A 22,206-nucleotide genomic window follows, 5' to 3' on the forward strand; every position below is an offset into this window, starting at 1 on the left:
GACGATTGACAGACGTGAGCGGCCAAGCAAAGCTTTTCTCCCAAGGGCATTCATGATGAAACAAAACACCTCATCTACGGCTCAGTTAAATGTATGCTTACAACCTGTGAAACAAGTCTGTTTACGACAATACCTCCGACTCAGTGTCCGATGCAAGTCCCAACCGCAATAAAGAAGCCGTCCAGCTCAGTGTCATCTATCTAGACCAGCATAGTTCACAATTCTACCGCGGAATGATGCCAAGCCGAGTGATGCATCCACGAGCATTTTGTCTCGAAACCTCGCCGTCTTTTGTCCTGTGCTGACCCGGACACCGTCCAATGGGTGGCGAGCGTCTCATTTGCTCTTTTCTTTTGTCACGACCGTGTACAGAGTATAGCAGAGCAGATTGGTACGTCGAGGTGTTTTATTCAGGGCGAACTGCCTCCCGAGCAGTCCGGGCAATGCCCATGCTCGCGTCGACAGAAACATGTAACTACGTTACTGTGAGCATCCGTTTGTAGCGCGCATTTCGTCTAATAACCGGGCTTTGACACAGACTTGCGGTCCGGACTTGCATAGCACGTGTCGCATTTTTGTATTGGCGGATGCGAGAGAGTTTCCAGCTTCATCTGGTCTGTTTCATATAGAGCAAACTTTTTGATGAGCTACCTCGACGAGTTCAGAGTTGCCAGACGAGAACATCTCTGCTAGGCTGGAGATGTCAAAAACTAGGAGATGGTGAGATGGTCCCCCTTTGCAACATGTCAAGTTTCCCAGCAGCCCGAAATGTCCCAAATCACGTCCTGCGCTTGCACCCCCAATAGCAGGTTCCCCTTCGACGCAATCATGTACTACTCTCCAATCCCTCACAATCAAGGAATTTGGTGGCCAAGAGGTCATGACTCCCAGTGACCGGTCTGCGCAAAACGAATGCTCACATGTCTAGCAAGGTTATTCCAAACAGGTCCAATAAAAAAAAAGCAAAATACGCAAACAACAAAGACAGACATCAACACACCTGTTTGGGATCCAGGGTCCAGTATCAACTTGGCAAAATAACCCGACACCACGCGCAGCCGAACACATTCATTATCCCCACCGACGTCGATCATGACTCAAAAAGCGTTTTGGATACGACAAGGAACCGGGAACAGCGACATTAGTAGATTACCAAGTACGGAGTACGAGACAGCCCAGATCTGGCGGACCAAAAAGAAACGGGAGCGTGGTTCAAATGTCTGCAGGGTGGAACGTGGCTTTCTCGGTGAAGCAGTCTGAGACAAACACATGCCCGTTGCTTTTGTCCACCCTCCGTCATCTTTGCATCGTCATAATTTCCTCTGGACGACGCAAGATTGCTCGTGCATCGTGCAGCTACCGGGGTTGAATTTGAAAAAAAAAGGGGGGGAAAGAAGCTGTCGTCACACAGGTTCGTTTCCTCGTGGCGATATGTACGGCGACCATCCGCTCAAGAGGCATGCAGCATTGCCACGTTGAACGTTTTGCTCTTTTGTTTTCCTTTCTTCTCTTCTCTTCCTTTTTTTTTTTTGACGCTCAAACACTAGAACACTTCTCCACCCAAGAGTTTGATCGTACGAATAGGTACTACTCCGTAGATATTGCGTCTTGTTCTCCCCCCCAACCACCGCGCCAGCCGACCAACTCGCTCCTTGGGCATTCCTAGCCAGACAATGCGGTTACGGCTGCGCATGTCCGCCCGTCTCGCGGTATCACAACTAAACATGTGATGGATCCTCTACACTCCGATCCAGTTGCACGAATAGCTGCTACAGCAAGGAGCAGCTCATGTCACACGGAAAACTCAGCTTTGCTAAGATTCTTCAGGGAACCCCCGGACATGCCGTCAACCCACCCGTCATATGACTGCCTCGCCATGTGCAATGTATCCACCAGGTAAATACACCTTGGAAGCCCTGCGGCACCGCTCCCCCGTGCCGCCTTGATCCCCTCATGCCCATGTGGTACTAGAAATGATATCCGGAGTCTCCCGTACACCAGCCTCGCTTAGGACCCTTTAGTTTCTCCTTGCGGCCCGGCGTTTGCGGGTTCTTTTTGGTCCCCGACCGGGGGGATTTCTCCCTCGTGTGCGACTCCGGGAGGTATGTGATGCTCGTGGGGTGGAGACATGGCGGGCCGTTGGAAACGGGAGTCAGACTTCAAACGGTTGCGCGTGGCCAGGGCATGTCCGGGAGTTGTAGGCAATTCGGCTGACGGTATTGAGCAGCGGCCGCATAGGAGACGCCGTGCACGACGAACCGGTATGTGGTTGCTTCGATATGTGGTTTTGAGATGCTTTCGTCATGGTGAGGCGAGGCTTGCGAGACTGGTGCGGCGTTGGGAGTGTACATACACGAAGGATATGTTGATTTAGACTATACAGCTTGGGACTACCCTATCAAGACGGAATATGAATGCCGCAACGTCAACAATTATACACAAAGCCGGCGCCTACTCACCAATATGTAGGCTAACCTACAGGAGTGAATTCTTGAATGCTTCAGCTCAATCATAACGAACCGCCACGAAACCGTCTTACGGAACCCTCGATAACGCGCATGTCCCGCCATCACGACCAAGAAATTCGACTTCAACGCCCCAAGTGACCAGCTGTTGCCACTGTCGCCGCAATGATGAAGCATGCTTGTCTTCAGTCGCTCTTCTTTCACACGGCCCCTTAATAGGTCGCTTGCTCTATTTGCCACGTAGCCGTCTTCGCCCTCTCACGCACATCCAAGTCCCGATCTTGTTGCCTCAACGTCTCCATTTTGGAATAGAAACCGAGCTTTTTCAGCTCCTGTGCCCGCTGTGAGCAGGCCTGTGCCTCGGCGTCGTCTTCCTGCCAGGTCAGGTTGATAACAAGGTAACACAGCGATGCCCGCACGCCTCGGTCCTTGCTGTTAACTTGCTGGGCGAGGAGCTTCAAAAGCTCTGTTTGCGCAATGACGAGCTGCTGATGTCGGGGGATACTAGCGGCCATGTGGACGAGGATGCATATGACGGCCACAATAATCCTGGCTTGCGGATGGAGGACCCGAGTCTCCCTACCACTGACCGGAGTTCTTCTTGAGAACGGATGTAGAACCTTTGACCGTAGTTTTGAGGCCAGAATCTCGAAGAGTCGATCTTGCCCGAGTTCGCTAAACAAGTGATCAATCATCTCGGTCGTTTCACTGGGAGCCTCTGATGATACGCCAGATTCCGGTCTTCCGATGAAGTTTCTTATAAAATCTAAGCCTTGTTCTTGAATCGCCAGTCTGTCGTTTCGTGCTTTTCTAGTTGGATTGAGTTCTGCCTCACGCACAGAAGCCAGCCGGTCCTCCACCTGTCGTAGCCTTGACGATCGAGAAGCATCCAACTCTCGTATAGTCCCATTAGTTCCGAAGAACCATCGCAGAGGTTCGTCAGACTGTTGCATGTCCATGTCCTCGTCCAAATCGTCGGCTGACGATTCTTTGGCTTTCGGAGCAAAGAAAGAAGCTTCTTGGTCGTCGTCGCAAATCAACTGCATCAACCACCCTGGCTGAAGCTGCTCTAGGCATGCTTTCTTCAGATCTGGTCCCACGGCATCCACGAAATGTTTTAATGCCCATAGAGCATTTAACCGGAGAGAGTGATTATCAGAGTGAGCATGCTCGCATAGTACTTTCATTACTCCGCTTTCGGTAAGAAGCTGTTTGGAAGATTGTCAGCGTCGGATCGCCAAGTTCTTCTAGATGGAGGGGAAACGAACCTCTCTGACCGGGCTGACCTCCACAACAAGGTTAATAACAGTGGCCGTGGCAGCAATCTGAATGGTGATGTCTGGATGACGCATGAAGCGGAATATAGGCATGGTAACTGCATGATCCACCAGGGCTGTCCGTAAGATGCTAACTGACCGAGCTAATGTCCTCACTACGTGGCAGCCAGCAATGATGACGGACTGCGGGTTTGTGCCGTAACTCGACACTGGGCCAGACCGTGCAGTCTCGTTGAGCGGTTTGTCTTTTGCCTGCTTCGGCGTTCTAGGAAATTCGCTAAGAGACTCGACCACAAATGGGACAAAGTCTTCTGCGATAAGAGCTTTTCTATAATCCTCTTTGCCTGCAGACAATGCACCTATAGCCTTCAGCGCAGATTCACGGAGGCGAATTCGATGAGCGAGCAAGGGATTCTGGCCATTCTCCCCGAGCTGTGCAAGAGACGATGTGCTCTCAACATCCATTCCTGTATCCGGATTCGGCGACCAGTACTTGGGCTGGCTCATGTCCTCTACAGGCTGGTATGCCCGTCTGAGCAGCCTTGTGAGGACTTTGACAGCATCGCAGTCAAACGCGGCTTTTTGTAGGTATTCACTGTCTGTAATGGTTCTGGCAAGAATCGCCGGAGCCTTCTCCAAGATTTGAAGTTGGCTTGTATCAAAGGAATCTAGAAGTTCGACTCCGTCCTTGTCATTCTTTGCGATCATGCCTACAAGAATGGGGACCACAAGTAAACCAATGCTGGTCTCTCGAACGCCCTTTCTACCAAGCCCGGCCTTGAAAAGCGCGGCAAGAACCGCGGCTGCCATCAATCGATCGTAATCATTCAATGATCGCACTAGATGGATGAGCCATGGGATGAATGGGCTTTCAATATCTTCGTTAGAGACGTCGACGGTATTTCCCAATGCTTGGAATCGAGGCGAGTCCCACACAGCAGACGAACCAAACTTGCTCAGCGATGTCCTGCTAGATGTCCTAGAGTCGGATCGATCTGGAGTGGGAAAAGACGATGCAACGGCTGACGGCGTTCTCGATGTCGTGATGGGAAGAGAAGGGAGAATAAACTCCATAGCAGTTACTCCGTTGTGCCTCGGTGGCAGCGCCTGCGGTGAATCCCGTGGATCCCCGTATGGTTCAAACTTGACGCTTGGGAAAATTGCTAGCAAGGAAGGCGAGCAGATCAGTCTGTTCGCCCGGTATTTGGAGTCACCAATAATGCAACTGATGGCCTCAAGAATAGGTCCAATTTGGGCACCAGGGTTGGCCGGTTCGGGAAACACCTCGTGAAGCCCATCACTGAGCGCAAGCTCTTCTGCACCTGGTATGACAAGGCCATCTGCAACTGCAAACCTTGCTAGTTGAGCAGCCAAGGAGTCCAAAATACCGCCCATGGTAAGGGCATGTTGGTGCCTGTCTTCTCGACACAGGCGACTTATGAGGGTCGATGCGAGGACAACCTGGGATTGGAGGATATATTTCGAGGACGTCATCGAGAGCATCGCATTGAGCGACTCGATATGGTGGGAAGTGAAGACATCATCGGCAAGAGTTTGTACATCGAGAGGTGACGGCGAAACGGCCAGACGGGCGGCAGAAGTGATGTCGAGGAGCGCTCTCAGAGAAGAAACGACCACCTGTGGGGGACTCGTGTAGGGCGAAATGTTTCCCAAAATGGCCGGTACGACACGAGCTGCGTGTAAAGGGTGAAGAAACGCGGGTCCACCTAGAGGCAACGAATTAGAAGACGGGCAAATAGAATTGGTAAAGGATGGCCGAGGACGCATAAGCGACAAGCCGCCGCCGGGAGGGAAATCATTGTCGTACCGTTAGCAAAGCTTGCGACGAGCTGCAGGGCCTGGAGCTTGACCGAGTCGTCGTCGGATAGAGGCCGCGACAGAGGCTGGACAGTAGCATCTTTTCCGTTCAATTTCGCAGGTGAACGGCTGGAATACAGAGTTCTGACTATGGGTTCAAGAACGCCGAGGCCAATCCATGCCTCCTTCTTCTGCACATGACCAACTATTTCATTCTTGAGAGCCTGCAGGGCTGCCGCCTGCTCGGGCAGTGACTTTGCATTCCGCAGCTGTGCTAGAATCGGCGAATTCTGCGGTCGAGCCATGGGAGCTGTTCAACTAAACGGAGCTACAATTGATGTTGCCCTCGTTTGTTGGCGCATCGGCATCACGAGGAAGCGGATATCCGTGACGCCCGATTCCCAAGGTCCTACCCGGGTTTCCTGCGCCTAGTCTATGGAGGATGATCGATCGGTATAGCAAGATGACAGTCCCAAATGCAGTGTCGATGGCAAGCGGGAATTCGATGTCGGGGGAGCAAAGCTGTGAATCTACAACGCAACGAAGCTCAATGATGCCCATTGTTGTCGTAAAGGGTTTGGTGACATTTAGTTGGGGGCACGTGCATTTTGTTTATCTTATCGGCTGAAGTCTGTCTCCGCGCATCTTGGCATGCAGTGGGCAAAGCTCGCCAGCCGGTAGTAACGAGACATGATATTGAGTGTACCCGGACAGTATGGTACTCTGTATAATATAATACGAGAAGCATACAGAAGAGCAATAAAAAAAATAAATAATAATTGCTCAGTGCTAGAAAATATTGTGCAAACACGACTTCAACAGACCCGACCAAGACCGACGATTAGCCGAGGACTCACAACAATAAGATTAGGTGCAAGCATTTCCGTCAGCTACCCTGGAGAAACACGATCCTCCAACTGAGCATATATATATGCTTATTTGTCATCGCTCTCTGGATTTGTGTCAACATTAACCCCGTGTGTCCCAGTTAAGATATTGGGGTTTCTGGGCCGAAATTTTGGTTAGCCGACTACGGCCAAAGAATCATGCCTTCTGCTGAGATACCAGTACAACAGCATGTACCAAGCCAATGGGTCAGTCTCCTCCGGGTTACCATTGGATCGAATTCGGGTTTTACGTCGGGGTTCGATATTTATCCCACTAGTCGTGATTTACCTTGGAATTGTGATAATACAAGGTCATGGGTATTCCTAGAAGGCACTGGGTCTAAACAATCGGCAACCTGGTATCCCTTCCGAATAGCTTCTCAGGAGCATCTAACTCACGGCCAACCGAGGACAAGTTGACCGCGGACCTCCGCGAGAGCCATCCCAAAGAAGGCACGCACACTAGAACTACCAGGAGGCGTGATCGATGGAACTCAACATCCACCACATCGGGCAAGCCCTCATCGGAGACCAAAATAGGAAATCCTGTTTGCAATTGATTTGATACTGGTCCGATTAATGCATTCGGTCTCGGATGGCAAATGCTTCGTATGTATCCGCAACGAGTACGATAGGATCCATTTATACAGACAGGGTGGACGAGATGGTAGCAGAGGCCGCAAACTCCGTACCATTCAACACTGGCCTCGGGGGTAGGTCTGGACAATGAGGACCTGAGGTCTGACCTCCGCAGAACGAGTACTTGTTATCAAGCAATACCCGATGCAAAAACCTCCTTTTATGTATGTACGTATGCGTGAGAACCCGTCGGGCCGCAGTCCCCAGCAAATCTTGCCTTTGCAAGGAGTCGGTTTTACTCATTTGACGACTGCAGACTACCCAGGCAGCAAACCGGGCGAAAATGAGACAACGCGCATGCCGGGCCCATACAGCTGCAGGTACGAATCAGGTAGCCCTATGCTGACACGAGGGTTAGTCGGGACAGGGTAACGTATTTGCTCTCCGCGTTGATGGCCAATGTCTCTGTTGTGACGTGCGTCGTGGTACATGAATATAGTAGTTTATTGAGACGACCGAGGATGTGCATTCTTCTCCCCTCGCTTGGCTATTTTGTTCTCCCCTCCACTGACTAGCATGGCGTGACCAATTTCCCCGTATAAACCTGTTCGAGGCTTGGTCTGGGGTGCAGCGAGTGCTTGTGTACACTAGCTGGGTATGTACGTATGTACTCTGGGGTAGAACTTGGAAACTTTTGGGAAACCCGAGGATTCTTTGATGTTGGGGAATCTTGCCGATAACCGGTGTGGCTCCCATGGACAAGTTCGATCCGATAGCACAAGAACTCTTTTGGGCAAGCCAATCTGGGCATTGTCAGCTTGGAGTCACCGAGAAGTTAGCATATACTTCGCTATATGCTCCTATACAAAGGCATTACACAATTACAGATACACTGACTGACAAGACCAAAATGGACTGTGCGATCATGAGCAGGGCAGACCACGATCATGCCAACAGGCGGCCGCAAATTGCGCTTGACTCGCCCAGCATCTGATGCGGAAACCTCCAGAGCGGAAACACAGCCTTCTTTTTTCTTTCGCAAGAGAGGCCCACTTTGCCCACTGGCGGAGTCAAAGAGTTAAGTTATAGGAGCGTCCGTGGTGTGTCGGAGAGCATTCGTGTTTGCTTGTACCACAGCCCCTTTACAGCCTGGTCTGCCTGCTGGCTTCATCTTCGAATGCAGTTCGCGGGCTGGCCGAGCGGAGGGGCTGAGGGGTCAAGAAGGTGGCTTGCTGATGCATGTTGCCCCACGTGAAGTTGGCAACATTTTGAACGTTGACTTGTCGGAGCCCGCAGACCCCGCCGGCCGGGGGGCCTGAGAGTGCAAGTGTTAACCTTTATTATTAGCGATGACAATTCGAACCAGCAGCAGACTTGAGTGGACCAGAGCGCACAGGAGGCACTTGACGGGGCCACAGGGGGCCACAGGGGGCACATAGAGCATCGCTGGCACCAGCTGCCGCCAGTTGGAGCGGCCATTTGACCATTTGGCACCATCATGTCTGGTGGTGGCAGTTTCCCTCATTTGCCTTCCTCTCCGACACTTCCAAATGTTGCAAGTTTCCTTGCTTCACCCCAGTCACCGCCATGCTGTCTTCATCTTGATTTATCTATTTATTTTTTGTCCTTGATTAGGCAACTGTGAGGCCACCAACTATCCTCCACCATTGCCATTGCATCACTTGAGCACGTCCTGAAGAGGGTGTACTCTAACCACTCGTCGGCCTCGCGCCTAACCAAACAGCCGCCGTCTTCAGCTGCTAGCAACGTTGGAACTTCCGCCACCTTGCGCTCGACCGTCATCCATCATCCACAGATCAATCGCCCTGTCCTGACCCTGGCAGTCGGGACGTTCGCTCGCTTCTCAAGTTGAGCTGCAACTTGCGTGCCAAGTACCGAGTTCTGCAGACACAAGTCCATCTGATCAATCTCGACCTGCGAACAACCAACACGTCGCCGTCGCCGTCGAAAGGCCCTTCCGCCTCATCTACTCGGGCACTGAGCCCTCAAGTACAAACGCCGTTGTACTTGTCGTGCTCGTCGTCCTCATCGCACTCCTTGTACTCGCTGTGCCCAGCTCCCTTATCGCTGCCTTGCGGAAACATCGAGTCCCACGACCACAGCCAAGGGCATTCTTTCCTTTGCAGGACAGGGAACCACCTCATCCTGTTGTTCAATGAATTGTCTTGGCTGTCTTGGTGCCGTCCGCGCAGTCGATCCAAAGCGACGAGGTCCTAGAGTCCTTCCGTAACCAAGCGCATCTCATTGTCGCATTGCCGCACGGAAGCACCATAATCCCAAGCAACCAATTGGCATTCGCCGGACACAGGGCCTAAACGCATCGTCTCGATGCAGATGACGATGCGCTGCCCACCATGTTGAAAACATCTCCAATTCTCACCAGCTCTGCCAATGCGTCGCCCACCAGCTTTCGCCGCGGTCATGCAACTCCTCCGTCGCCCCAAGCATCCCCTCGATTGACATCGTCAACCTCGACCGCACGTCTGCGTCAGTCAGCGACTACGACTTCGCCAAAGGCTACCTCCAACTCCCCTCGCCGCCTGCATGCGAAACCAACCGAATCGGCTATCGACGGCCGTGTGCAACATGACGGTGTAAATTCGCGCCAGGAGATCAATCAACTCAGTCCATCACCGCACCCTCAGGCTCAGGCTCGACCCCAACACATTGTCACGCCTGCGGCTTCCGGCTCTCTGCCAAGCGGATCACCTGCGCACCCTCAACCATCAACCGGATCTGACAACGAGGCTCAGAAGCTCTTGTCACCAAACAAGCGAAGGGTGTCTCCTGGTGGCCCGAGTGATGATACGCCCGCCACCTCACAGACTGGTGAGCGCATTGGGGGTCGTGCGCCGTCATCTGCAATAACAACTGCGCCGAAGCGAGCAAGGACTAGTGGGGAGCCAAAAATTTTGCCTCAGCGCTACGAGCTTTGTGCAGTAGAAGACATCGTGGAGCTGATAGCTCACATGTTGGCTGAGTTGATTGCGACAAATGACGCCATTCGAATATCGAGCGGAGGCTTAACACGTTTTCATTCCAGGTGCGTTTCCCAAGGCTGCAAATGCCACGGGCTGATGGAACCCCTACTTTTACCAATCTACACCAAAAAAAAAAAAGAACCTGTCTTCTGCCTCATGCATGGTGCCTCTGACATGAAGATTATAGGACTGCGCCAGGCATATCTGTACGAGACTACCTTCACCGCCTGGCGAGACACGCTACACTTACACCTCCTCTACTTCTCTCCATGGTGTATTACATTGATCGTTTATGCGCCTTGTATGCCGAATTCACGATAAACACTCTCACGGTTCATCGATTTTTGATCACAGCAGCCACCGTAGCTGCCAAGGGGCTTTCCGATTCATTCTGGAACAACACGACTTACGCTAGGGTTGGCGGCGTCCGGGTTGCCGAGTTGAAGATGTTAGAGCTAGAGTTTCTCTATAGGGTGGATTGGAAAATCGTGCCTAATCCAGAGGTGCTCGTTGCATACTATCGGGGTTTGGTAGAGCGGACACCGCAATACGCACTAGAGTCTGACGGTTCCTCAGACGACTCGTCCATTGGCGATGACGAAGATGTTGGTGAAGAGGAAGAGAGGCGGCAGCAGAAAGAGGAGATTCAAACCTGGCAGGAGTAGGATGCAAGGATGATACCCAATTAGACGACCGAATGGAAACGCACGGCTAAATGTGGGGTGAATTGCTGGAAGTTTTATGACAAACGACGATGCACGACTGTTGGGTGTTCAAAATTTGTACAAATGTCTTCATCACTGTCATTGGAGTTGAGAAGGACACGGCTATGATTAGAAGCGGGGCGGCTGTCTTGGAGCTTTGTCTCTTTTTTTTTTCTCACATTTTTTTACCCTTTTCATTTCCTTTTGTTTTCTCCTTGCATCCTGGAGCATATTGCATTCCGGCGTTGTATGGTTCCGGCGTTGCGCTTTGTTCGAGCCAAGGGTTGTTGAAAGGGATTGAGTTTTGATCAAAATAAAGGGGCGGGCTATTGCAGATAGGACATGAACAGTTGAATATACGAGGACGAGTTCCCATCTTGACGATCAATCACCAGAAGGACTTGCAGCTGGGTGCCTTTCGTGTGCCTTTCGTTTATGTACTTGGACAGGCAGCGTATTTGACGTGACCCGACACCGTTTTGCTATTTACTTGGGTCGGGTCAATAGATTCTAAAGTTAGTAGTACCTCTAGGTACTCAAGTACCTAATCAAGTACCTAGGTACCTAGGCCCAGAGGTCTGGTGCAGATCACCAGGTTGACATCCAAAGGGGCAGGTAACCTGCTTCAATGTTCCACCTGCTGAACCCACCAGACCGCTTCGACCTTTTCACCAGCTTCTCCGTCCTGTCAGGTATCACCATTATGAGTTGCAAACGCAGTATTTATTCCAAACCTTTGTGAGCCCTCGTTCACCAAGGTCCTGTGCAGCGTCGCATTCTGCGAATGGTTCAAGCCGAACTGTTCACATGCTGTACACTCGCTGAACTAGGCAAATGCACTCGCTCATAAAGGCTAATGTCACGCAGAGGCTTTGACGTGAGGAAGCACGCAAAAGTTCGCATCTGTACCTCTAGCTGAATAGAAGCCTTGATGTAAAGGACCGCGCGAAAGTACGCAGTCGTACTCTGGCCGAACAGATGAGTTTTATTATTTCATTCCTTTTTCCTTTTCCCGCTGCGGTTTTCTTAGACCCAGGCTCGACGTTCACCATGTCTGTCGCCTGTAAGCAGTTGCTGTTTGTCCACGGGCTTGGTTCCGTCACTCTTTCAGCACCTGGTTGGCCTTTATTGAGTGCTATTATTCGGGCAGTGTTTGCTTGCCTTGACGCGGGCTTTTTCACTTTAATGCTGGGTGAGCGGCATGAAATTTGTTTGACGGCGTGTTCACGTTTAGAACAAGTGAAGCGCGAGGCTTTTGTATCGTTTTGAGGAGGACCGAAGTATATATATAGTGCCTGGCATTGCCTGGCTCTACACTCACGAAATGGAAATCTAACCATACATGCATCTTGTTATCTTATTCTGTTTTTCTATTTTTTCTTTTAAATTTTGGAGAAAATTCTTTTCACCATGGGTAAATTCATCCTCCTGCCCAACGAGATTAAACTCATGGTGCTTGGTCTCCTGCCACTCAGAGACATCTACGCTTTTACCAGAACATGCAAAGTCAATCGCTGGGACTTCCTTGGTATCATCTTGAGGCGCTCAGATCCGATAGCCAGCGCTGCACTCTCCCAGGAAATCCGAAAATGGGCGTTCAAAAACAAGCTCATCCAAGAGAAGGCGGCCAAGGGGAGGCCGGACAACGACAAGCCCGAGGAAAACACTGCTGCAGCCGAATCTGAGATCAACTACATTCTACATTGGAACCGTCGGGCACTGCAGCTGGACCATTTTTGGCTGGCCGTGGAACTTGCGGACTGCAGCATCATATCGCGACTGGCCCGGGAAACCAATATTAAGGAAGAATGGGAGGAGTTTAGAGACCTGGGCCTGGGGAGCAAGAAACGCCAAATGTTTGATCATCTACTGAAGCTTTCCATGGAGCCGCCCACAGCAAACGATCTTGTTGATGCTCTTCTTGATCTTCTCAAGATTGACAAATCATGTGGTGACGCCGAAGGAGCCCATCGCCTCACTCAAGCCTTATTTGTGGCGTGCCGCTTTGGCAACTTGGAACTGGTCAAAAAACTTATTGCGCTGGGTGCCGACCCTGGAGGAGTTCTTGGGCATGAATGGCCGCTCATGGTGGCTTGCAACACCGGGAACAGGGAGCGGCTTTCTCTGCTGGCCCTCAAATGCGGCGAAGTGTACGACAAACTGCTGGGCAACGCTTTGGATGAGCAGTCTCGCGATGTGGTTGAGTATCTCCTCGGTGCTTTCCCCAGGGTTTCTCGCTCCATAGGACCCAACACAGCATCATGTAAAGCCCAAGCCGCCATTCTTGACAGAGCTATACAAATTGACGATACCGCCGTCCTTTTTAATAAGGTCCTTGCGATCAATGACTCGGCAAAACAGACGATAAAGGGAGATACGCTCTTGCATTACATCAGAGAACCGAGCGCTGCTGAGAGACTACTCCTTGGAAGTTACCATTTCGGTCCTTTCGGTGACCGTATTAGTATCGACGCTCTTTCACCGTCAGACGAAACTCCGCTGATCAAAGCCTGTCATCAAAACAATTTTGGGATGGCCAATTTCCTACTTTGCCGAAATGCAGATGTGAAAACCAGAGACGAACATGGACGCAGGTGCTTACAAGTGGCCGTAGAAAAGGCAGATGTCGAGTTGGTGTGCAAGCTTCTTGAGTATGGTGCCTATTTCGGAGCTGGCAATGACGAAATCGCCACAACTTTGTCCATTGCTATCTACCATAGAAGATGGGAGGTACTTGAAACTCTGCTTGTGGAGGGCCCGCCCTTATGCCTTTCAGTCTTTGAAATCCTGGAGAAAGAGGTAGAGGCGGCAAGCATAAAGGAGGAGGAATTAATGGGAGTTTTCAACACTGGTTATTCGACTAAACAGATACACAGAGGATGTGGCGAGAACGCTATTGGATACTGTGATGCGGGACTCACAAGTCAAACTCAGTATCGTTGAGCGTCTGCTGAAAGGGGGAGTAGACCCGAGTTCATCTGAAGAAGATGCTCAAGACGATGCTCAAGACGATGCTCAAGGGGATGCGCGAGAATATGCCCGAGAAGATGCTGAAGGAAATGCTCAAGAATATACTGATAAAATACCCTCGCAGATAACCTCGCCTCTGGCTCTGGCATGTTACCACGGGCGAAAGGACATCGCCAAGAAACTATTTGATCATGGAGCTATAGTTGAGAATGATGAAGAAGGGACATCACCTTCGAATCCCCGAGCGTGGACGACACTTCAGGCTGCCGTTGCTGGAGGGCATATAGAAATGGTCCTATGGTTGCTTGACGGCAAAGCAGACATATCAAAGTCAAAACGAGACCGAGATAGTTGGCACAGCCTATGCATGGTCGCGGTCGAGGCGGGACTCGGCATGCTCAGATTTCTCTTTGAGCGAGGCAAGGCGTATCTGTCGCGTGACAGCATTGAGGGCATCCTGCTGAATGGCGTGCAAAGAAACCAAGTCGAGATTGTCCAATATTTGATACAGGATTTTGGTTTTACAAAGGCAGATTTCGATCGCATGGATCTCTTGCACAGAGCGAGACGTAGCAGACGGATGATGAAGACTCTGCAAAATTACGGAGCTGATATCAACTCTTTGGATACGCATGGCAAAACGGTGCTCCATTACGCGGCAGAGGATTCGTACCCTTTGCTAGTCGCGTTTCTACTTTGTCGTGGTGCAGATGCCACGATACGCGACAAAGATAAGCACTCATTAGCCAGAGATTATGCGAGCGCCGACAGCCGAGTTCCAGAGATATTCGAGAATTATGAAAGGAAGAAAAAAGGTGCAGGATCGAATGATTGGTTACGAGTGCGATTGTGCTGGATGGAAAAGTGAAGAGCATTCTTAGCACAGGGGCGAAGGAACGTCAGAATGAAGAGACATGCACCCGGTTTCGTGCTTGGTTTGAGGTCTGAAATCGACCAGACGTTCACGACGGCGAGACCCACTATTGCCTAATACGTTTCTCCACGTGCGGTTCCTGCTCCAGCTCGCGCTCAACCACCAGAGTCGGTTCGTCATCACCCAGCTCTCAGAGCACCACGGTCAAGTCTCGTCGCCTCCCTCCCGACAACCATGCGAACAACAATCCTCTTCTCAGCGCTCTGCGCCGCCCTAACGATCCACGCCAACCCGCAAATCGCAGAAATCTCCATCCAACCCATCTCCTCTTCCCACCCTCAAGCCCCCCTCCCATTCGCCTCCATATCCTACGACCTTGCCGCCCTCGACTCTTCGACCATAACATCCTACGACGCCCCCGACATCCCCGACTCATCCTCCCTTGTCCGCATTGGCGTCTACGACCCCAAAGTCAAGTCCTGGCTCTCGGGAACTACGGTCGCCTCCACAGAGAACTTCGCCAAGGGGTACTCCCCCACCATCACAGTCTCCGTTAATTCGAGGGGGGACGTGCTAAGTGCTGCATTGAAGGGCGTACAGATTGACGCCGGGCAGACGAGGGATTTCGGCCCCAAGGTTGTGGTTTTGACCGAGGAAAGGGGGCCGCAGCCAGGTTCTGAATAAGCCGGTTGTCGTGTCAAAGGACGGGAAGAAGGTCGAGGAGGAGGTTGAGAAGACTTTCTTGCAAAAGTACGTTATATCCATGATTTTAGGAGTTGAGTATGATGGGTATATGAAAGGTGGACGTGCTGACCATTTACAGGTACTGGTGGATGATTGGCATTGCAGTGCTTCATAGCGTTGAGTGGTGGCGGTGGAGAGCAAGGGAAATAGAAGAGAAGGTGATGGGACATAGACATGCTAATCGATTTTATTCTATGGATTTGATGATTGGTTGGGCGGTTATTTCGTGAGGCGTGACAATACTCTCTCTGTAAGCGACGGTGACGATGCTGGCACTGGAGCTACAGATTGTGACTCAATCGCTATGGGTACGGCTCCATTCGGGTTCAAGGACCAAACGACTCGAGAGTCTCGGTATTTTGAGCTCGTCGAGTTCCTAGAATACAATTTACTTTATGCGTCGGATTCATTCCTGTGGATGCGGCATAGGCGATGTCCTACGTACGATACGACAACCGAGAGACTCTAATAATTCCTATCATTCCGCCAGGGCAACGAATCGGTCCCTCTCCATTCTAACAAACAATCATTGATCCACCACAGCCTAAGCACGCTGCATTTTGTCCCATCTGCAACAGCTGCAACAACGGAGCCCATCCCTCGGGGGGCGCACGTGACCTACCTTTTCGAATTGCGCTAGCCAAATTTGCACTAGCGCCGTTGCTACGTACAAACAGACGTGCTTTTGCTATTCTCTGCTAGCCACAGCACCTGCCAGGTTTAAGAGCCTGCCAAGCGCCATGCAGAAAAGTGAACTGAAGTTCACCCCCATCTCATACGCCAAACTCACGCTCACTCCCAATCTTTTTCTTTTCTAATTGCCCTTCTCATCATCTCACTACAGCTCCGAAACCCCTTCAAATAGCATCGTTTCGACTTCAATCACTTCAACCATGGCTGAGAACGGCACAACTCTCCCCACCAACCCTTCCACTGAGGAGACCGGCTTTGCTGAGAGCAAGGGCAAGGGCAAGGCCGCCGCTGAGGGCGTTCCTCACACTGAGGATGCTGCCATGGATGAAGAGGACGAAGAAGAGGACGATGACTGACGACGAGGAGGAGGAGGAAGAGGTATGCACCCAATCTTGCTAACTGGCTTTCTCAGTTCTGCTCAGCCAACTAACACGGATACCTAGAACGGCGAGGGTGGTAAGCGCAGCAGCCGGTGGCTCTGACACGCGAACAGCGCAACTTTGCTAATGACTTATTTCTAGGCGACGAGGAAGACGGCATGGAGGAGATTGATCTGAACAACATTGTTGAGGGTGGCCGCCGCACGCGCGGCACTGTCATCGACTTTGCCAAAGCCGCTGAGCAGCACCCCGCGGATGAGGATGAAGACGAAGATGACGATGACTTCCAGCCTCCTGCTGAGGACACTGAGATGTCGGGTTAGATGAACCCCATGAATGGGGGTAGAGGCGAACCTGCGTATGAGCTACGATAGCGAAAGCATGGTCCCATAGCTCTGACGGGCATGGGTTTCTACCAAAAACAATTGGAACAACAAGAACGGATATGTTATGACTGCGGGAATTCGCTTGCTTGCTGGTGGGCCGTCTTTGGATCTACATGTATGGTTCACGCGTGGATGGATATAAACGCAAGGGAGGCAATAGTGAGCCGTTTGGGGGGGAGCACAGTTAAATGAAAGCATTGCCGTTCAAATTCTAGTGTGATGTGTTATACTGTGCTGCTTGTGCTCTCAGCAGTGTAGATGGCGGTCAGCTAGGTGAAGCACAAAATATAGTTCCCTGCTACACGCCCAATATTCAGTTCGAGGCCTCTTCAATCGGAACCCAGAACGGGGTGTCTCAATCCCTACTGTTGAGGTAAAGCTTCACCTCTCGTGATAGGTGCCTAGTAGCTTGCGGCATTATGATGGATGCTAAGCTAACGAGCTAGCCATCAAAGGACTTTGAAGAAAACTTGAGACGGTCCAAAAGCCGTGCAATGATTTTATATTACTTCCGCAGAAAACAATTAAACGCGGAGCCAACACACCTAGGTCCTTTAGGAATGCCCGCGATACATCGCGGCTAACAATTCCAACGCAAGTCGGCACTCCGCGGTACGTACCACCTGTCGCCAACCAGCCTACCAATCGCATGCCACGAAGCTTCTCACTCACTCGCAGTTCCAAGTCCCAAAAGCACACATGTGGCGTCCATCTTCCAGACTTGCATCTTGCATCAAGACCACCTACGCCATAACTCGACCTTGGAAGATGACATTTTAAGATTCATTTCCTCCATTTTTTCTCCTCCTTTTCTCCTCCTGGTTTTGCCTCCCGCCATTTTCCTTTGATATCATCTCCCTCTAGTCCGTTCCCGCACACCAGGAAAATAGCCCTCTTGCCATTATGGCCCAGCGGTCCGTCAACCTCCTATTTCTAGATCCTCCCCCCAAGCGCCTCAACCAAACAAAACAAAGGCCCCAAATCAGCTTCCCTCGCAGCAGACAGCCAAGCTAACTGGCATCCAGGTTCGGCGCGTCGTCTCTTCACCAGCGCGACTCCCGCTCCGCCCTCTTCGAAGGCTACACCGGCGGCGAGCACACTCCGCGCGGCCACAGCCCCAACCCCTACAACGCGGGCTACGCGGCGGCATACCCCAACGGCGGCTACGGCGAGCGACACGGCTACAGGGCCGCCACGCCAAACAGGAAGGGCCAGTACAGCGATGCCGTGCTCAACGAGCTGGAGAGCCAGAACGAGGACCAGGTCGCCGGGATACTGGGCAAGGTCCGCACCCTGAAGCATGTACGTGGTGGCCCCTGGGACGCAAACGCAGAGTATTAGGCAGTGTGCTGACGGCAACGACGCGCAGATGACGGTGGCTATCGGCGACGAAATCCGCGAGTCCTCCGCCCTGGCGGATAAAATGAACGACGCCTTTGACGACGCGAGGATGCGCGTCAGGGGCACCATGAATAGGATGAAGATTATGGCCGAGCGGACGGGCGTGGGGTGGAGGCTGTGGCTGCTGTTCTTTGCCGCCGTCGGCATGCTCTTCTTTTACGTGTGGTTGTTCTGACGGGCTGGGCTGCACCCGCGGGGGGGGGGCTAATATTGGCGAGGTGAATTAAGTGGATGGGTGGTTTTCTGGCGGCTGAGCTTTGAAAAATGCATATGGCGGGCGTTATTCTTTTGGGGTATTGTTTTTCTCTTTTTCTTACTCTTGCATGGTGGAGGAGAATGGTTTTTTTTTAATGTGAGGTTTAGTTGATAGAGTGGTGTGATTTGGATTTCTGCTGGCGGTACGGCATGTACTTGAGATGCTGGTGTGTGCGAGGACCGGGTTTGGGCCTATAAAACGAAAGTCATTAACTGGACATGCCGTGGCTTTGAGTTGAACGTTATATTGCCTTTGATACGGCAAAGTAAGTGGTTTGCGGCAGAAATAAGACCGGCACCATCTACTTGGAATAGGTGCCTCGATTATGTCAGTCTACTACATCACAATTCACGGCATTTAAGTCACGGTGGAGCATAGGCCAATAATCATAGACAGTCCAAGGTTGCATATGCAGTCGCTCCGGGCAATTCCAGTGCGGTATAGCATAAACTGAATGGTTTGTACTTGACAATACAAAGTAATCCTGTTGTACACTTGCGTCGCCCACTATCAGGGTATCGACCGCTCTTCATCTACCACCAATCAACCAACAAGTAGCGTTCCTCACCATGGGTATCATATTCATACTCGCGTATTCGTTCATCCATGCCGTCTCCTCTGGACAGGGCTACTGTCCATAAAACTACTCTCGTCCTGACTCAGGATGTTGCTCAAGTCCAAACTCTCCCTCCCCGAAACCCTTCTCCCCCGTAATGTCGGACTCTGAGGCGGTGCCATCTGTGCCGTTCTTGGCACGAATCCAATACCCTGGTCCTCTTGCTCTCCGTCACGCTCTTCCGTCGTCGCTACTGCTTAATTCAGCCTCGGAATCCGTGTGTTCGTACAGACCGCTCTCAGCTTCGGGAATATCATCGTCCAAATTTGCCTCCATGCCATCATCGTGCGCAAAGTCCTCTTCGTCGAGCATGTGGCCCTGGTGCTCTTCCTCGAGCTCCTCTACTCCGCCGTACATGTCATCGCCGTCGGGGTCCCCGCGGACAAGAGCTTCACGAAATGCGTCGTCGGCCATGCGCATACGTGCTGCCATTAGGTCGTTTTGGCGTTCTTCGCGCAGAGCTTCATCATCTAATTCTTCCGAGTCTTCTGCTTCGAGTCCCTCTTCATCCCCGTCGTCGCTTTCGTAGTCATCTCCCATGCCAAAGTGGTCATCGGCCTCAGGAATATCATCGTCGAGATCATGTGCGCCGTCTAGTTGTACATCATCCATCATGCCTTCTTCCGGCATTCCGCCTCCTTCTGCTTCGGCAAGTTCCTGAGCTAACTGTTCTCGACGCATGGCTTCCTGGTGCTCTTCCTGTTCGCGCTTTTCCTCACGCATCTGATGTAGGGTCTTGGCTACACCAGGCGGTCGTAGCCAGCCGCTTCCAAAGTTTTGTACCTGTATTCGGCGTCGATGCATATACTGCTCGTCGGCGGCGAGACGTGCGAGTGCTGTTCGTTCTATAATGTGACCCCTCGACCTTGATTGGCCAGAACCATGATTATGGTTTGGTGAGTCTCCATGATGCGTATCGTGCAGTCCCTGCGGTTGCGAGGTCCCTCCTCTGGACGACGTGTACCACAGCGAATGGGACTAGGAGCTGATTGTCAGCCAAGTCAAATAATATCTGATGATGGTGCAAACACCAATCTTACATCTCGTGGGGTAAAGTCGGGGAGAGTTGTCAACATTTCACACAGCAAGTATCAAAAAACACACCGTGCTGTAATATGGTTGAGCTTAATAGCGCTTTAAATGCTTGTCGACGTTGAGGGTTGAAGGGGTCGGTCGTAATCAAAATGGTTCCTGGGCCAAAAGACCCGCAGCTGACGCGCGTGGCGCGCTTAAACAGCCGCGGTCCAAGATTGACCTTCCTAATGTACCTAGATGTGTACCTACCTAGGTAGGTACCTATGTATATTATGGCAGACCAAGATCTATCGCATGCGATGGGCACATGGTACAGATGGAACCACCAATCATTCAGCCATGTTGACTCTTGAACTGCACAGATAACGCAACGTCACTTCCGTCCGTTCCAGAGATTAGTATTGACAAGGTCCCAGGCAAGCCGCACGTCATGCCTTCCCAGGAGCCCCCTCTGCAACCCAAAGACTACCCTACAGTTGTGCAGATTGGAACTCCATAGAGTCTGCAGCCCTGAGCCGTACCCCAAGCCTGCTCATCTTGGATAGAAGGCTGTGAATGGCCACAATATGATTATGTATCCCTTTTAATGTGATAAGGTGCCGCTGCTATAGCTGCACCATTTTTCTATATTTCTAAGGAAATACCTCTTTAGTAAATAAAGTAGCCGTATTAAAGGTTAAAAGATGATAGGTGTAATGTACCTTTTATAACTTAAGAACTTTTATTTTCATATGATTTCCTAATAAGATTTAGTACCTTTTTATAAAAGGTTTTTAATTGGTTAAAATCACAGTCTGATACAAGAGTGGCACCTTATTACCTAGGGCAGCCGACCACGTTGGCGATTGGCGGTGCATATTTTTCTTACTGCTTTGCCGCAGCTGCATCCTCGACGGCAGGACGAAGAGATGATCGGGATTTTCCGGGATCCTTCACCTCAACAAAGAACAGCTTTCCATCAAGTGGCCGCTGTTGTGCCCGAACCGCACCAAACTGGACCCTCACCGCAGGGATTGACAGGCAACAGGGTCCTGACAACCTCGCACCAGAGAGTTCTGGAATTATGGACCGCGTGAGACACATGTTCCTCAGCATGTGCTGGCGGTCAGCAACTGACGTTGGACTCGGGGTTGGACTCCGAAATCATCTGCAGCCACACTACGGAGTAGGCACCAACTTGCAATGTGGCAGAATTCCGGGTCGGAAATAACATGTGGGCAGGCATGTGCCATCGTGGGAGGTACTTCAATTACTACTCTGTAAGCTGATTATCAGTGAGAGCGCTTGTTGAAGTCTGCAGACCTAGCTGTGAATAGCCACTGTCCATTCTGAAATCTCACCATTAATTGAATATATGACTCTGAGCTTCATCCTGCCACGAACATACGACCACCTTGACAGACGGGGCTGGATTTTGTCCCAGTCGTTCTGGCCTGTGCTACGGTCGCAGCCACAGGATGTGCGCGTTCCCTCCGTTGATCTACAGGCTTCAGAAGGGGCTGTGACAGCAACGTCAGATTGGTCATTTCCATTTGCCACCAAAATCGCATGTCAATGTCTGGATGGGCGCCATCGAACTCTCCCAGGCTGATGACCGACTCTGACGGACTGCCGGGCCATTGATTCAGGCAGGATAATGCGGCACTAGCGAACACTGTGAGTTAACGGCCCAGCAGCCTGCTCCACGTCGAGATAAGGGCGGAAGCTCCATGATTGGTTCACCCTGCTCATTTTCTGTTGTCGATTCATTGACAACAGCTAGACAACAGCTAGACCGAGGTTGTGGGTTACAACAACGAAACATGGCTGGAATATAACACTGGCATGCCCGAACTGGTACCGATTGTTGGTGACAACTTGCAAGCGCCGTTTCGTTACTTTTTCCGCCCACTGCGCAGAAACTCCGACGGCTGATGCTTGTGTCGGTGCCGATTTCCCTGTATGACTCGTGAGATGCCACAAAACACCATTCGCTATGTGTTCGAAGCAGACCATCATCCAACCGGGGATAAATGGTCAGCCGCCCTTGCACCATGCATCACAATGATGAAGGACAAAGAAAATAAAAGTTATGTCGTGTACATGTAGTATAACCAACATCCGCAATGGCACCGGCCAG

At 51.3% G+C, this 22,206-nt stretch overlaps 9 protein-coding genes across 9 annotated transcripts; 7 read left to right on the plus strand and 2 right to left on the minus strand.

Annotated features, from left to right (window-relative positions):
- Positions 1 to 243: 243 nt before the first annotated feature.
- On the minus strand, positions 244 to 6,088 carry J3458_000114 (uncharacterized protein). Its single transcript, XM_007808187.2, has 3 exons — positions 5,571 to 6,088; positions 3,734 to 5,469; positions 244 to 3,673 (listed from the first exon to the last, which is right to left on the minus strand). Exons 1-3 carry the CDS (start codon positions 5,863 to 5,865, stop codon positions 2,678 to 2,680), a joined length of 3,027 nt encoding a protein of 1,008 aa, XP_007806378.2. The 5' UTR covers positions 5,866 to 6,088; the 3' UTR covers positions 244 to 2,677.
- Positions 6,089 to 8,173: 2,085 nt separating this feature from the next.
- On the plus strand, positions 8,174 to 11,200 carry PHO80 (Pho80p cyclin). The gene is made up of 2 exons (XM_007808186.2): positions 8,174 to 10,090; positions 10,216 to 11,200. Exons 1-2 carry the CDS (start codon positions 9,402 to 9,404, stop codon positions 10,691 to 10,693), a joined length of 1,167 nt encoding a protein of 388 aa, XP_007806377.1. The 5' UTR covers positions 8,174 to 9,401; the 3' UTR covers positions 10,694 to 11,200.
- Positions 11,201 to 12,142: 942 nt separating this feature from the next.
- On the plus strand, positions 12,143 to 13,675 carry J3458_000116 (uncharacterized protein; the record flags this gene model as incomplete). Its single annotated transcript, XM_066115946.1, has 1 exon — positions 12,143 to 13,675. The coding sequence occupies one exon, from the start codon at positions 12,143 to 12,145 to the stop codon at positions 13,673 to 13,675; it is 1,533 nt and encodes a 510-aa protein (XP_065977826.1).
- A 394-nt stretch (positions 13,676 to 14,069) lies between these two features.
- J3458_000117 (uncharacterized protein) lies at positions 14,070 to 14,570 on the plus strand (the record flags this gene model as incomplete). Its single annotated transcript, XM_066115947.1, has 1 exon — positions 14,070 to 14,570. The coding sequence occupies one exon, from the start codon at positions 14,070 to 14,072 to the stop codon at positions 14,568 to 14,570; it is 501 nt and encodes a 166-aa protein (XP_065977827.1).
- A 240-nt stretch (positions 14,571 to 14,810) lies between these two features.
- J3458_000118 (uncharacterized protein) lies at positions 14,811 to 15,260 on the plus strand (the record flags this gene model as incomplete). The annotated part of the gene is made up of 1 exon (XM_007808185.2): positions 14,811 to 15,260. The coding sequence occupies one exon, from the start codon at positions 14,811 to 14,813 to the stop codon at positions 15,258 to 15,260; it is 450 nt and encodes a 149-aa protein (XP_007806376.2).
- A 953-nt stretch (positions 15,261 to 16,213) lies between these two features.
- chz1 (Chz1p) lies at positions 16,214 to 16,369 on the plus strand (the record flags this gene model as incomplete). Its single annotated transcript, XM_066115948.1, has 1 exon — positions 16,214 to 16,369. The coding sequence occupies one exon, from the start codon at positions 16,214 to 16,216 to the stop codon at positions 16,367 to 16,369; it is 156 nt and encodes a 51-aa protein (XP_065977828.1).
- Positions 16,370 to 16,551: 182 nt separating this feature from the next.
- On the plus strand, positions 16,552 to 16,716 carry CHZ1 (Histone H2A.Z-specific chaperone; the record flags this gene model as incomplete). Its single annotated transcript, XM_007808184.2, has 1 exon — positions 16,552 to 16,716. One exon carries the CDS (start codon positions 16,552 to 16,554, stop codon positions 16,714 to 16,716), a length of 165 nt encoding a protein of 54 aa, XP_007806375.2.
- A 966-nt stretch (positions 16,717 to 17,682) lies between these two features.
- Positions 17,683 to 18,355, plus strand: BET1 (protein transport protein bet1; the record flags this gene model as incomplete). Its single annotated transcript, XM_007808183.2, has 3 exons — positions 17,683 to 17,693; positions 17,805 to 18,081; positions 18,149 to 18,355. 3 exons carry the CDS (start codon positions 17,683 to 17,685, stop codon positions 18,353 to 18,355), a joined length of 495 nt encoding a protein of 164 aa, XP_007806374.2.
- An 868-nt stretch (positions 18,356 to 19,223) lies between these two features.
- Positions 19,224 to 20,128, minus strand: J3458_000122 (uncharacterized protein; the record flags this gene model as incomplete). Its single annotated transcript, XM_007808182.2, has 2 exons — positions 19,224 to 20,030; positions 20,093 to 20,128. 2 exons carry the CDS (start codon positions 20,126 to 20,128, stop codon positions 19,224 to 19,226), a joined length of 843 nt encoding a protein of 280 aa, XP_007806373.2.
- Between the last annotated feature and the right edge of the window lie 2,078 nt (positions 20,129 to 22,206).

This window comes from Metarhizium acridum (assembly GCF_019434415.1).
Source record: "Metarhizium acridum strain ARSEF 324 chromosome Unknown scaffold_1, whole genome shotgun sequence".
NCBI classification, from domain to species: Eukaryota; Fungi; Ascomycota; class Sordariomycetes; order Hypocreales; family Clavicipitaceae; genus Metarhizium; species Metarhizium acridum.

Excerpts from the sequence above, each read along its gene's own strand:
- PHO80 (XM_007808186.2), top strand. The coding sequence starts at position 9,402 with ATGTTGAAAACATCTCCAATTCTCACCAGCTCTGCCAATGCGTCGCCC. Across the intron at positions 10,091-10,215 it reads TTAACACGTTTTCATTCCAG|GACTGCGCCAGGCATATCTG; the intron begins GTGCGTTTCCCA and ends TGAAGATTATAG.
- J3458_000114 (XM_007808187.2), bottom strand. The coding sequence starts at position 5,865 with ATGGCTCGACCGCAGAATTCGCCGATTCTAGCACAGCTGCGGAATGCA. Across the intron at positions 5,470-5,570 it reads CGTCGCAAGCTTTGCTAACG|GTGGACCCGCGTTTCTTCAC; the intron begins GTACGACAATGA and ends CGTTGCCTCTAG. Across the intron at positions 3,674-3,733 it reads AGGTCAGCCCGGTCAGAGAG|CTTCTTACCGAAAGCGGAGT; the intron begins GTTCGTTTCCCC and ends TCTTCCAAACAG.